Genomic DNA, 13,954 nt, shown 5'->3' with positions numbered 1-13,954 from the left:
TATGATCTGCAATAAATTATTATTTAATTTATTTTATTTTAATAAGATCTAAGTTCACCTGTGCTGAACGAAGTTGCCGCTTTTTGTTCCGGTGCCGAAAAATTGTATACACAACACGGCCAATAAATAAGAAAGCCTCAGATCACACGTTTGTCAACCTCGGCTTCGCCTAGGCTGACAATTGACTGTGATTAAGTACAGTCCGTCCCTAACACCATTTATACGTTATTATGATGGCAGTGACGTCATTATGACGCCATAATTACGTCATTATGACGTCGCTGACGTCACTTTGCTACCTGGGGTACAGTCGATGTCAAAAATATATTAAAATTTACACTTTATTACTTTATTACAATGGAGTAATTTACAAAAGTTTTCTTAAGTTATCTTTGACGTCTACTATACGTACGTAAAACGTAAGGATACTTTTTAATCCAAGTTCCATCCAGTAGGAGGGTGAAAGTACGGGAGAACTATGAGAGGTGTCCATTACGCAGGCAGAATCTAATTTATATACGAGCTTATTAAATATATTAATAACGGGTCACTCACGTATTTTCAGTCGAAAAACGCTCGACATGTTCCACTCCGTACCGAGGAGTGTCATCAGAATATGAATAGTCGAGCGTTTTTCGACTTAAAATACGTGAGTGACCCGTTATTATATATTTAATATGTCTGTGTCTCACGGAAGTTTTGTTATGTACGAGATGTGTACCATTTGATTGATCCCTGGCCAGTACACTAATAGCCCAGCCCTAGCGGAAGCCTGCTAGTATTATTTACGATCTAGGGCGTCTATACACGTCCGATCTTACAGTAGTTGCGCGCGCGCCGCCGTCTCTGCACGGCGGCGCTCTGAAACCGTGTACTGTGAAAGAAATAAGTATTCAAAATGTTAGGTGAGAATGTATGGCCTGATAATATATTTATTAAAACTTTATTGCACAATATAAACAATAAGGTACAAATGGCGGGCTTAATGCCTAAAGGCATTCTCTACCAGCTTGGGGTGATGAATATAGGGACAAAACTTTGAATTTGATTTTCCTGACAATTTCTTATACCTATACAAAATATACTACAGCGCGATTCGGGAAATGAATTAGAGATTCACTAGATATGAAATAGTAAACATATGTGACGTCCCACGGGTAAAGGAACCTTATGGCGGTTGGCGCTTACGCTATTATTAACACCGCTCCAATTAATATTGGATGGCGCTTATATCCAGCCATTCCCTCCCCCCGGGTAGAGTTCGGTTGCACTGTAGTTGCTCTCCGCGTATTTATTCAATATTTCGGCAAAATGTCGACGAAAGTGCTTGAAAACCTGATACGCGAGTTGCAAAAGACCGTAACATCACTCGTGAGTAAAGTGAACACACTCGAAGTAAAAGTAACTGAGCAAAATTGCATTTTATTCGACCGGGTAACGAATATTTGTCAGTTGTGTAAGAACAATGACAGCGGTTCAAAAGTAAACTGCCAATCACCATCGACTACGTCTGCACCGCCAACGCAACCCGCGCCAGCACTAGCGCCTGCGCATGCGCAGACTGTTAAATCCCAACGACCCCCGCGCCTAGCGAAGACAAGTGCAGCCGCAAGCATAAGTAAGCTCTCGAGTGGGACAAAGAAAGGAAACGTCACTCCGATCCAACGAGAGGTTCCGAAGCATGACGAATCGCCTGATGTTCGGGACTCCGATATTAGCCGAAATGTAACACCGGTTGTGGCCATAAAAACAGCGCTTACGCCGCTAATAAACGACTCGCCGCTCGGCAACAATTCTATTTTGAGCAATGACAAGGACTTGCTGCAACAAACAGAGGATGATCATGCTAATATGGATGTGGGTGACCAGCAATGGAGAAAACACACTAATAAAAAGAACAAGAAACGGAAGTCTATAGTAGTGGGAACCGGGCAAGCTGATGAGACTATAAAAGCTGTGCCACAAATGAAATACATTCAAGCTTGGTGTTTCGAGCCGAATACCACCAAAGAGGACATCGTGCTTTTCCTAAACAAAATCGAAAAGTGTAATGACTACTACGTAGAAAAGAGGCATATAAACTCCACAAGGCACGCCTCGTTTATAATAGGATTCCCGGAACATATGTACGAACACCTGAGCTCGCCGACTGTGTGGCCCGCCGGTGTGAAGTTCGCGAACTGGTTTCTCGTCCGCTCCCGCCGCGCCGGGCGCGGCTCAGTCTGCGATCAGCCGGCCGGCGAGCAATAAGGAAAACGGATCTAGTAGTGTACGTGAACAACAATTGCATATCTTGATGCAAAATGTGCGATGTCTCCGAAATAAGACTGCGGAAATTGAATGTTTGCTTCAAGGTGGTATCAATTATGATCTTCTACTGCTTACCGAGCATTGGTTACAACTTAATGAATTAACAGTGACAAACATTAATAATTATATTTTAACTTCGAAATTTTGTCGTCCAACTAGGCAACACGGCGGTGTGTGTATTTATGCCCACAATAAGCTAACAGTTATAGATAGACCCGACCTGTGTAGTTACTCTAAAGAAATGCATGTGGAAATAGCTGCAATACAAGTTGTTGACATTAATTTAATTATAATTTGTGTGTACCGCTCGAATACGGAGGGTGATTTGGACATTTTTATTCGCCAATTAGACTCATTACTCAGTTATTTAACCAACGAAAATAGTAATATTCTGATAATGGGTGACATAAATATAGATTTATTGAAATGGACAAAGCAAAGGCGTGACATCCAAGGTTTATTGACCCGATTTAATCTAACTTCTATGGTTAGCTTTCCAACTCGAATCCAGGGTAGCTCGGCATCTTGCCTCGACCATGCATATACCAATTTGCCTCGAGAATCTGTATCGGTTAACCCACTAGATACATGCATAAGTGATCACTGTGCAATACTTTTTAAATACTCGTTTATAACGATAAGAGATCATACGCGTTACGTAACGAAAAGAGTTACGAACAAAACACAGCTAACACAATTCCTAGATAAAGTAGAGAGTTTTGACTGGTCTATGTTTTCACTCACAAGTACTAATAGCTTTGAGCTACTATTTAAGCAATTTCATAGGACATTTGAAATCCTCTGTCCTATCAAGAAAGTACCTATTAAGCCAAGAGACAAAGTGTGGTTAAATAAGGAGACTGCAAACAGCAAAGAGTTTCTTTTGCTTTTGGGGCTACTAGCGAGGTTTCATCCAAACAATACTCAATTAACGCAATTTATTAATAGCTATAAATGTAAGCATAACAGTCTTCTCAGTAAAACCAGGAAGGCCTTTATGAATAAAAAAATCGAGTCCAGCTCCAATAAATCCCTTGCCTTATGGGACATAATTAAGGCCGAGACTAGCAGGGACCGAGTCGGTGGCAGGGATGAGTTCGGTGTGCTGCGTCGAGCGGTGTGCGGCGAGCGCGGCACCGGCCGGGAGCTTGCTGACGCGCTCAACCAGCACTACTTGAGCGTAGTGCGCGACACCCCTGTGCGCCCGCGCCTGGGAGACGCAATGCGCCTGTTGTGCGTTATCCGCCCGTCTCAGGGGTCTACCATGTTTATTGCACCATTTACTATTGATGAAGTAGCAAAAATCTTAAAGAAACTTAAAACGAAGGGAACTAAAGACGTTTACGGGTTCCCTACCTCAATTCTCTATAGGCTACCGTTAAACTTCACTTACCATTTGTGCGAATATTTCAATAGCTCAATATTTAATGGTTGCTATCCAGACTCACTTAAGAGAATCAGGGTGACTCCGGTTTACAAGGGGAAGGGTGCCAAAGACTCAATGAAAAACTATCGGCCTATATCCCTTGTACCCGCAGTCTCCAAGATTTTTGAAACAGGTCTTTGTGATAGGCTCCTAGGGTTTCTCAACAAGAACGGAGCACTCAGCGATGAGCAGTACGCCTATCGGGCGGGCCGATCTACTGTAGGCGCAGCGCGCAAACTACTACGAACTGTCCTTGACAACTTGGAGGCAAAACGGTATGTGGCTGCTATATTTTTTGACCTATCCCGCGCATTCGATCTGGTTGACCATGGACTGATACTGTCTAAACTAGAGCATTATGGTGTACGTGGTACAGCCTTAGACATTATTAAATCTTTTTTGGCTGACCGTAGTCAAATAACAGATATAAATGGCGATCGGTCTGAGCTGGGATCTATCGGGGACCGTTCCGTGCCTCAGGGCTCGAATGTCGGGAATACCGTTTTTGCATTGCTCGTGAATGATCTGCCATTTCCCAGCACTATTGTTAAATTTGTAATGTACGCAGACGATATCTGTGCAATCGTTCACGGCTGTAACCATGAGGAATTGCAGTCTAATACTAAGGACGTTATTTTTAAATTGCTGCACTGGTTTGAGAGTAACGGGATGCAAGTGAATGCTGCCAAAACAAACCTAATTCACTTTACACTCAGTGGTACGGTGCAATCAAATTTGGATGTTGATGTTAATGGCAACCAAATTAAACCTGTTAATCATACCCGTTACGTTGGGTTCACTTTTGATAGGGGTTTGCAGTGGGGTGAGCATATTGATGCGCTATGTGCGAAACTTAACTCTGCCTACTACGCTTTGTCACGCTTAAGACGTACACTTTCGCTGCAGAACCTTATGACAGCATACTACGCTTACTTTCATACTCACCTGAGTAGCGGAATAGACCTGTGGGGCCTGGCAGCTGATAGGGACCGGCCATTCATAATTCAAAAGAAAGTTGTCCGACTAATATGCGGTGTTCCTACGGACGAGCCAGCCAAACAGCTTTTTATTAACCTTGGAGTTTTGACAGTACCATCTCTCTATGTTTTCGAGGTCGGCAAGTATGTGAGGAGAAACCCGCATGAGTTCCCTGTGGCAAAGGGAAATTCCGCAAGGAGGAAGCCAGGACTGGCTGTCCCCGCGCATAGGCTTAAAAAAACCGGTAAATCACTTGGTATAATGGGAGCAAAAATTTATAATAAAATACCCGAGCCAATCAGAACCGTTGACACCGACTGTACTTTTGTTCGTAAACTTAAGAATTATTGCACAATGAACGCCTACTATTCGGTAAATGAGTTTCTGGACGAATGAAGTATGTCCAAATCCCCGTAATAAATGTAATTGTGACCATTATTTTCGTCCATCTAATTCTAATTCTAATGTAATTGTGATTATTTCTATTGTAATTGTAAGTATTTAATTTGAATAATATTTTACTGATTTCCTAATGTAAGTATTAGAATCTCAAAATTGTCGACATTGATTTTTATGTGAATTTAAATAATTTTAATTTATTATGATTTTTGTAATCAATTTTTATTATGTAATTGACAATGTATGATTAATACCGAATAAAAATCTATCTATCTATCTATCTATCGCATAGCGCCGCAATAATTTGCAGCGCTATGCGACGTAAGCGCCAGCCGCCATAAGGTGCCTATTGCCGAGGAACGTTACATATCTTTACTATTTCATATCTAGTGAATCTCTATTCATTTCCCAAATCGCGCCGTGAGTTCTGCAGCTTTTGCAGTGAGCAAAATCCGTCAGTTAACTGATGTGAAAACAGCTCGATTAGTATATTATATTTTTTCCTAAATTGTAAATTCAAAGTACCCTCAAGAAATAGTATAAAATTACTCACTCACTCACTCAGTATTCAGTGTTTTTTTAAACACATGTACCTATATTACTTTTCTCGTATTCGAAATGAAAAGTAGAGTGTTTAACTCGGGTGAAAGGCATCATTTTAGCCTCGGACTATTGACGCTCTCACTGCGTTCGAGCGCCAAACTACCTCGGCGATAATGAGTGCCTTTCATCCCTTAATTAACAATCTACTATTATTCGTCAAGGGGGCAAAATGGAGCGTGTCATTCAGAGCATTTTCATAATTAAATCATGTCTTTTACAAACTTCGCGTGACTACAAAGGAATTTGGGCTTAGCCTGTATTTGTACTCGTAGTGCAAATGGTTTTGTAATGCAAATAAGCTAAATAGTAGGCAGGTAACAAAACAATGATATTATTTTTAGAAAACTTCATATTATTTTGTTAATTATGGTCAGTAACATTCTAGAAAAAAAGGTTTGTATAGGAAAACAACAAATTTGAATAAAGATAACAAAATGGGGAAAGGAAATGTAAATACACTTTTCACAATTCTTAAAAATGAAATTAAACCCATACCCTAGACCCATATAGTGGGAAGATTTGCTGACTATGGATGAGTTCTTGGTAGCTCAGTTGGCAGAGCGCTGGAGTATCGATCCAGAGGCCGTGAGTTCATGTCGCACCCAAGGCAGTAATTTTTCCACTTTTTAATTTATTCTTAGCTTAAATTAAATTAAAATGATTGATTTTATTGTTAAGTATTTTGATTAGATATTTTTTATTATTTGATTCGGTTAGGTAAAAACAAAACGCAAAATGAGTCATAACATGCAACGATTTTTAAAAGTACTTAACGAATTTTCGCATAGTTTTTTCATCGTCATATTTCGTATTCACTTTTCTTCAGGTAGCAGTTTTTCATGTAGCGTTTTTCTCCGATAGCATTTTTTTCTGTAGGTAGCATTTTATCTCAATCGAATGCAACAAATACTCATGCATGTTTGTATTTTTCCAGATATGGTGTGCGAGCGATGCAGCAGCATTTCTGACAGTTGAACGTGAATAAACAAAATGGCGGAAGCGGAAGGAGGAGCAAGTGAGCAGGATGATGTTTCATTCTTGCGTACGGTAAGTTTACAATTTTAATTTTTGGGTGACCAAAAGTCAACCTCTTTCGTCCCAAACGTCGCAAGTATGTCATCCTCGGTAGTTTAGCTACACCTTCGCCTCTATAAGGAGCTGTTAAAACACTACGGGTGACCTAAGGGCTAGCCACTATTTCGCTCAACTGCCTATTGCTATCCAGCGTGGCAATGCGACCAGCTTTCTGGACACCCTGCTGGGCGATCACGACTTATGTCACGACTGTCTTTGCTTCTATATAATGTTTTAGCTTAAAGTCGTCGTCAATAGAACTTGCAAATAATGTAAACAGACCATTTTACCTTCATTACTTCGTAATCTCGCTCTTTAAAAGGACAACCATCTATCAACAGTATATACTTCAATATTTTGTTTATATAAGTTTTTAGTTAAATTAAATGTTAATTATTTATATTTCAGGGAAAATAACCTTCGTAAAATGTCAGGTTATGTGTCAAACGCTAACAAAATCTGTATCTGTTTACATTATTTGCATGTTCTATTGACGACTATTTGGGCCCTATTCATCAAAGATTATAATTATAAAGAACAATGAACTCTTGACAACGGATCTGTTGTCAGCTACTATATATAACCGCCTGGGGTTTGGCAGCCACGACATTTAGTTAAGAATGCTTCCACATGTCGTCAGGAAATGTCAGCTAGGTAACTTATTTAATCGTATGGCGATATAGTCACATAGGCAAAAATTATGTACAGTATATTATTTTATAAGGCAACATCCAAGTTTTGCAACCACTGCACAGCATCGGCCGTCAGGTCTAATAGGTCATCCAGGCCACCCGAGTATGCGCGCAGTGGGCACCGCTGGATGATGGGCTCCATGGTCTGGTCCTCGATGCCGCAATCGCACAGCGCAGAGTCACTCCAGCTAGGTAACTACAGACGAACGACTGATGCGAGTCAGAGCTCAGATTCCCAGATACTAAAACCTCATTTAGACGGTTAAAGAGCTTGCATGCATGCAGTATTAGATATATTACTAATTCTTGACCTGTAATTTATCATCATCTTCCTCGCGTTGTCCCGGCATTTTGCCACGGCTCCATGGGAGCCTGGGGTCCGCTTGGCAACTAATCCCAAGAATTGGCGTAGGCACTAGTTTTTACGAAAGCGACTGCCATCTGACCGTCCAACCCAGAGGGGAAACTAGGCCTTGTCGGGATTAGTCCGGTTTCCTCAAGATGTTTTCCTTCACCGAAAAGCGACTGTTAAATATCAAATGATATTTCGTACATAAGTTCCGAAAAACTCATCGGTACGAGCCGGGGTTTGAACCCTCAACCTCCGGATTGCAAGTCGCACGCTCTTACCGCTAGGCCACCAGCGCTCTAACCTGTAATTTATATTACCAATAAAGTATGAGTATGAGTATAATTACAGAGTACAACGAATTCGGTCGACTAAATACCGCAATGTATCGAAAATCGCATGCAATTTCTTGGCCCGTCTAAATGCGGCTTAAAAATTGCAAAGCGTGGCTCTAAATCTACAATGAGGTATGATTTTCCAACCTCATGAGACCCAGAAGCATTTGTTTTGTTTTTGAATTTGGAACCCTTAGTTACTCAACAAAAGTTCAAAAATAAATAAATAAATAATAAATAAATAAAAAATGGAATTAGTAATTTGGGTACCTTAATTCTTAAACAAATCTGCTTTTTAATCCATCCTTTTTTCACCCCCAAATTGGTCCACACTATACATTTCCACCCCATTTTTAAGGGATGATTTCGGGGATAAAAGTTATTCTATATCCTTTCCCAAAGCTCAAACTATCCCCATACCAAGTTTCATCTAAATCGGTTCAGCGGTTATTGATTCCCCATACAAATTTCCACCCCCCTTTTCACCCCCTTGAGGGGTGAGTTCTGGGATAAAAAGTATCCTATGTCCTTCCCCGGGACTCAAACTATCTGTATACCAAATTTCAACTAAATCGGTTCAGCGGTTTAAGCGTGAAGAGGTAACACACAGACAGACAGACAGACAGACTTTCGCATTTATAATATTAGTATGGATGGATGTAAATACAAATGAGGTAGGAAATCAGGAAAGGGCGGAGCAGCACGATATAGGGATATTAGGGGAATGGTGATGATATATCCTCGGCTTTATTTATTAAATAAATAAAACATTCAATGTTAGGCGTCGTGCTTTAAACACAAATGGTCATAAAACCTTTCTTGAATAAAAAAAAATATCTGGAAAGAACCCATCAAAATAAGTGTGCTTTTTTATTGAATTGAATTCATGACCTATGGAGAACAGCGGGCTGAATTCGGAAGCTAATATTTGGTATTTATCATATAAATTATGTAACAATTGTGCAATTCTCAACCAAAAGGGTACTTATTGTCGGTCGTCAATAAGAAGCTATTTCCATATAGCTTCAGTTTGAAATCAGCCTTATCGACAAGCTACAATGTGGTACCTTTTGGTTGAAAACGTCACAATTATAGGTAGTTGCGTACGTATCAACGCAATACACTATAAAAAATACTTCATTTTTATTTGGTCAACGGTTACATTTACCTTTTTAGGGTTCCGTACCCAATCGGGTAAAAACGGGACCCTATTACTAAGACTCCGCTGTCCGTCTATCCGTCTGTCTGTCACCAGGCTGTATCTCATGAACCGTGATAGCTAGACAGTTGAAATTTTCACAGATTATGTATTTATGTTGACGATATAACAACAAATACTAAAAAGTACGGAACCCTCGATGCGCGAGTCCGACTCGCACTTGGCCGGTTTTTTATTAACCGCTTGAAAAAACTTTCAAACAAGTACCCTTTGAAAATAACCACTATGCAATCAATTAATTCTGAACCTTGCTCTGTTCTGAATAAGGTTTATTTTCAAAGGGAGGCAAAGTTCAAGGCTCCTCTTATTTGCAAGGCACACAAAAAGCAACTTGAGATTGAGCGCAATTCTATTTCACTTCAAAAGATGATTTTCTTCTATTCATAGGGTTGGCATCGTTATAGTTTTAAATACTATGTTTCTATTCTTAAAAATTAAGAATTGTTAACAAAGTAAAAAAAACTACACCGAGATCATTGGCAGGCGATAAAAGTCGCAACCAGAAAATTAGGCCGAATTGTCCTTAAACTCTAGCCGACCAGAGGCCAATAAAAAGGTCTTCCATTCCATTATATTTTGAGTCTTTATTTTTAATAATCAAAATTGCTCTTGTCTTTGCAAGTTTTGACATGTGGGCTGGAGGCTAAATTTTAGGAATAGAAGAATATTTTTTTACTTCATTAACTATGCTGTGTAAATATGAAACAAGCAATTGTTTTGATAGAAATTTTGATAATGATTTCTTGAAAACTTAATAAATAAATTACCTACACTTCAAAACCTTCCTAACTTTGTAAATTTTATTCAATTTTAGTAATATTGACAAGGCTTAGAGGATTCAAATTTAACGCCCGGGCTTAGCATTATTTAGCAAAAGTGATATAAATCATATAAAAAGTCGCCAGTGTCGTCCCTGCCGGTGTCCAATTACCGGTCCCATTCAGTTACTCCGCTTTCATTTTGCCGTTTATCCACAATAGCTCAGGCCAACCCTATTAAAACGATAGAGTTATAAGCGAGTATTTCATTAGGTTAACGTATTTTCACCACACTTGCTCGTAAAGGCTCTATTCATCAAAAACTGATGAGAAAGTAGCATTTAATATACAAGAATGGCAAAGTAATTAGATGGAAATGTTGAGTTGTTTCCCTATGGAAGTATTAAATTTTAAGTGATTATAATATTACTAGCTTTTGCCCGCGACTTCGTCTGCGTGGAGTTAGTAATTTGGGTAGCTTATTTTTTATCCAATCCTCTTTTTACCAATTTCCCATACAAACTTCCACCCCTCCTTTTCACCCCCTTAAAGGATGACTTCTGGGATAAAAACTATCCTATGTCCTTCCCCGGGACTCAAACTATTTATACCAAATTTCAACTAAATCGGTTCAGCGGTTAAAGCGTGAAGAGGTAACAGACAGGCAGACAGACACACTTTCGCATTTATAATATTAGTATGGAATAACAAAGTTCATTTGGGTTTGTTTTAATTTGTTTTACAATTATTATTTTCTTGGCGTTGGTAGGGCGAAAAATGTTGTTTTACTAGGTTGCACAGTTTGTTAAACCCCAAACCCCCGTATCTTAAAACCATCGCAACACTAAAGAATTTGCCACACTGGGTGCGTTCTGCGGTCAGCGCTCAGGTCAAACCCGCATTATATATGAACAACATTGACAGCAACCTTTGAAGTTGAAGTTTGACCTGACCGCTGCCCGCAGAACGCATCCAGTGTGGCAAATCCTTCAAGGTCCCACATTTCGAACTACTTGCTACGCTGGACGTTCAAATTTGGAATTTTTCGCTTGCTGGCTTGAGGGGTTAAACAGTTGCCCCCTTGTAAAACAAATAACTATTTTTACTTTACTAATATATCTTTTTTTACAGGAAGACATGGTGTGCCTGTCGTGCACGGCCACCGGCGAGCGAGTGTGCCTGGCGGCCGAAGGTTTCGGCAACCGGCACTGTTTCCTCGAGAACATTGCCGACAAGAACATACCACCTGACTTATCGCAGTGCGTGTTCGTTATTGAACAGGTATGTAAAATCCAAATGACAACGTGTGGTAGAAATGCCACTAGGATTCCTAGGTAGCAGGGACGTCAGCGACGTCCTAATGACGTAATAATGAAGTCATTATGACGTAATAATGACGTCATTATGACGCCGTTTTGACGTCGCTGATGTCATAATGACGTATAAATGCTACCTGTGTCCGCAAGACTCGAGGTGAGCCTAAACACGTATACCCACAACTCAACTGGACAACTCCCCTGCGCATTGTTCGACCGCATCCTCGAAACAAGGTTTGGTTGTGCGAGCCACATTAGAGCGTTTCATAATCCGGACAAGAACTATTTATAGTCGCTATTACCGGATGCAAGAAAGATTGATGGGTTGATGACTATTATGAAATAGTAACGCACAATTTTTAAAAAATAGTCAAATTGGCATGCACTATAAGCTAGTAGAAAAAAAAAGAGTTCGGTAAATAACATGTGAAATACATATCCTGATTATTGCACAACCTCAAAATAAATGTACATGGAAACACAAATAATACATGAAGACAAATGTAAACAACAGGCGGCCTTATCGCTAAAGAGGGATCTCTTCCTGACAACCTTTAGCTGTGGGTCTTCACAACCGACACTCTTTTCCCATATTTAAATATAAAGATATGTTTAATAAAAATGGAAACTATAGGTCTAGACTATGAGAAGAAACTGTAACAATATTTTATGTATGACCGTTTGTTTCATATTTAAATAAATAAATAAAATAAATATTTTATTGTTGACTAGATGACCCGGCGACCTTCACCTATATCTATATTTTTTTCAGTCTTAATTTTTTCTTTCATAAGAACCTTCTCCTGACAATAACAAACACAACACAACAATAAGTATAACGAAGTTGATCCACCCGTTCACGTGTGATGCCGTGACCAAGTGAAATGGGGATTGATTTATATAATTTTAACAAATCTTTGCGTTTCTGTAGAAAAGCCAAAGGATTTTTTTTGGAAGATAATATGTTTTGTATTAGTTAAATGATTATAGAGTTAATTTTGGCGACCTTCACCTATATCTATATTTTTTTCAGTCTTAATTTTTTCTTTCATAAGAACCTTCTCCTGACAATAACAAACACAACACAACAATAAGTATAACGAAGTTGATCCACCCGTTCACGTGTGATGCCGTGACCAAGTGAAATAGGGATTGATTTATATAATTTTAACAAATCTTTGCGTTTCTGTAGAAAAGCCAAAGGATTTTTTTTGGAAGATAATATGTTTTGTATTAGTTAAATGATTATAGAGTAAATTTTTTATGACATTTTGTAAAAAAAACGTGTAAACGAGAAGATTACTCTTAAAAGTTTTGTGGTCAAAAGTATTTTTGGGCCAGCCTGTATTTGTCTTAATACATATTCAAGTAGCAGACTAAAAAGTTAGTGCAGAAGTATTATTTGAAACTAAACTAAACTTTTCCAACTGAAACCGCAAACTGCTACTGAAATAAATGCTAATGAAGGTTTATGACAAGAAAACTCGAGCAAGTATGCAAAACTCCGACTTAGAACTTCAATTGTGCATTCCCAAAGACAGTGGAAAGTTCTGAAAGTCTGAAGTTATTTATTAAGTTGCTAATACGACCGTTCTTATGTTTTAAATTAAAAAAAAAAACAGGTCGACGTAGTCGAAAGATTTGAATGTAAAATACTGTGAATATTTCCTTGCAATGTATGGAGCATTCCACGGACTGTCCTTTCCAAACGCAATGTGTTTCGTGTATTATTGTAACGTTGCACGTATGTATGTACGTTTTATTTATTTCTTATTTTTATACCTTACATAATTTTGTTTTTAAATAAAATAACTTACCTATTTATAACAGATTTCAAATTATTACAAATTAAAAACGCTTACAAAAAATATATAAACACAATATATTAAAAAAACCTAACCTAGGGTACCACCGGCAGCGGGCCCGGGCCCAAGCTGCCGGTGGTCAGGGCTGCCAAGTGAGGAACCGACGTACAGTCAGCAAAATAATAGTTTTGCTGACTTTACTCTACATGCCGTATCCAAAATTACCGCCTTCTGCATCAGACCCTAAATAAGCGATTTTTTATTCGATGTTTTTTTTTACATATTTTGTTCCTTTGTCACGGAAAAAGAAATCGCGGTGTCCAAACGACAGACTATTTCGTGGAATGCTCTATAAGCTAGTCTGCGTCTATGTTAAAAAAACTTTTTTTTTTTGTTTTTTTTTTTATTTATTTCACCTGTTTTTTTTTTCATTCCAGGCGTTATCAGTACGAGCCCTACAGGAGTTGGTAACCGCTGCCGGCTCCGAAACCGTAAGTGTACCCTCTCTTTACCATCCTGTATCTACATTCGTCACAATTATATAAACACCTGTGAAATAACTTGTTCTCCTTTAGTACTGTCCTTAAATAATTTTCAAATAAACTAATTTGTCTTATGTTAAATTGTTTAACCTCAAAAGACTTTTAATAGCAAATCTGTTGTATTGTTTAACACATTTATTATATACAG

The 13,954-nt window shown here is 38.8% G+C and overlaps 1 protein-coding gene across 1 annotated transcript in view; it reads left to right on the top strand.

Moving 5' to 3' along the window:
• Positions 1-13,954, top strand: part of LOC134751859 (ryanodine receptor) — a 175,998-nt gene that overhangs the window by 30,926 nt on the left and 131,118 nt on the right. The window contains exons 2-4 of the mRNA XM_063687375.1: positions 6,651-6,763; positions 11,275-11,424; positions 13,702-13,755. Coding sequence (XP_063543445.1) covers positions 6,707-6,763; positions 11,275-11,424; positions 13,702-13,755 — 261 coding nt within the window. The 5' untranslated portion in view covers positions 6,651-6,706. The remainder of the gene's footprint in view (positions 1-6,650; positions 6,764-11,274; positions 11,425-13,701; positions 13,756-13,954) is intronic.

Source organism: Cydia strobilella, chromosome 23, assembly GCF_947568885.1.
Source record: "Cydia strobilella chromosome 23, ilCydStro3.1, whole genome shotgun sequence".
In the NCBI taxonomy this organism is placed as follows: domain Eukaryota; kingdom Metazoa; phylum Arthropoda; class Insecta; order Lepidoptera; family Tortricidae; genus Cydia; species Cydia strobilella.
The sequence above is the reverse complement of the archived record's forward strand: the minus strand, read 5'-3'. Positions and strand labels throughout refer to the sequence as shown.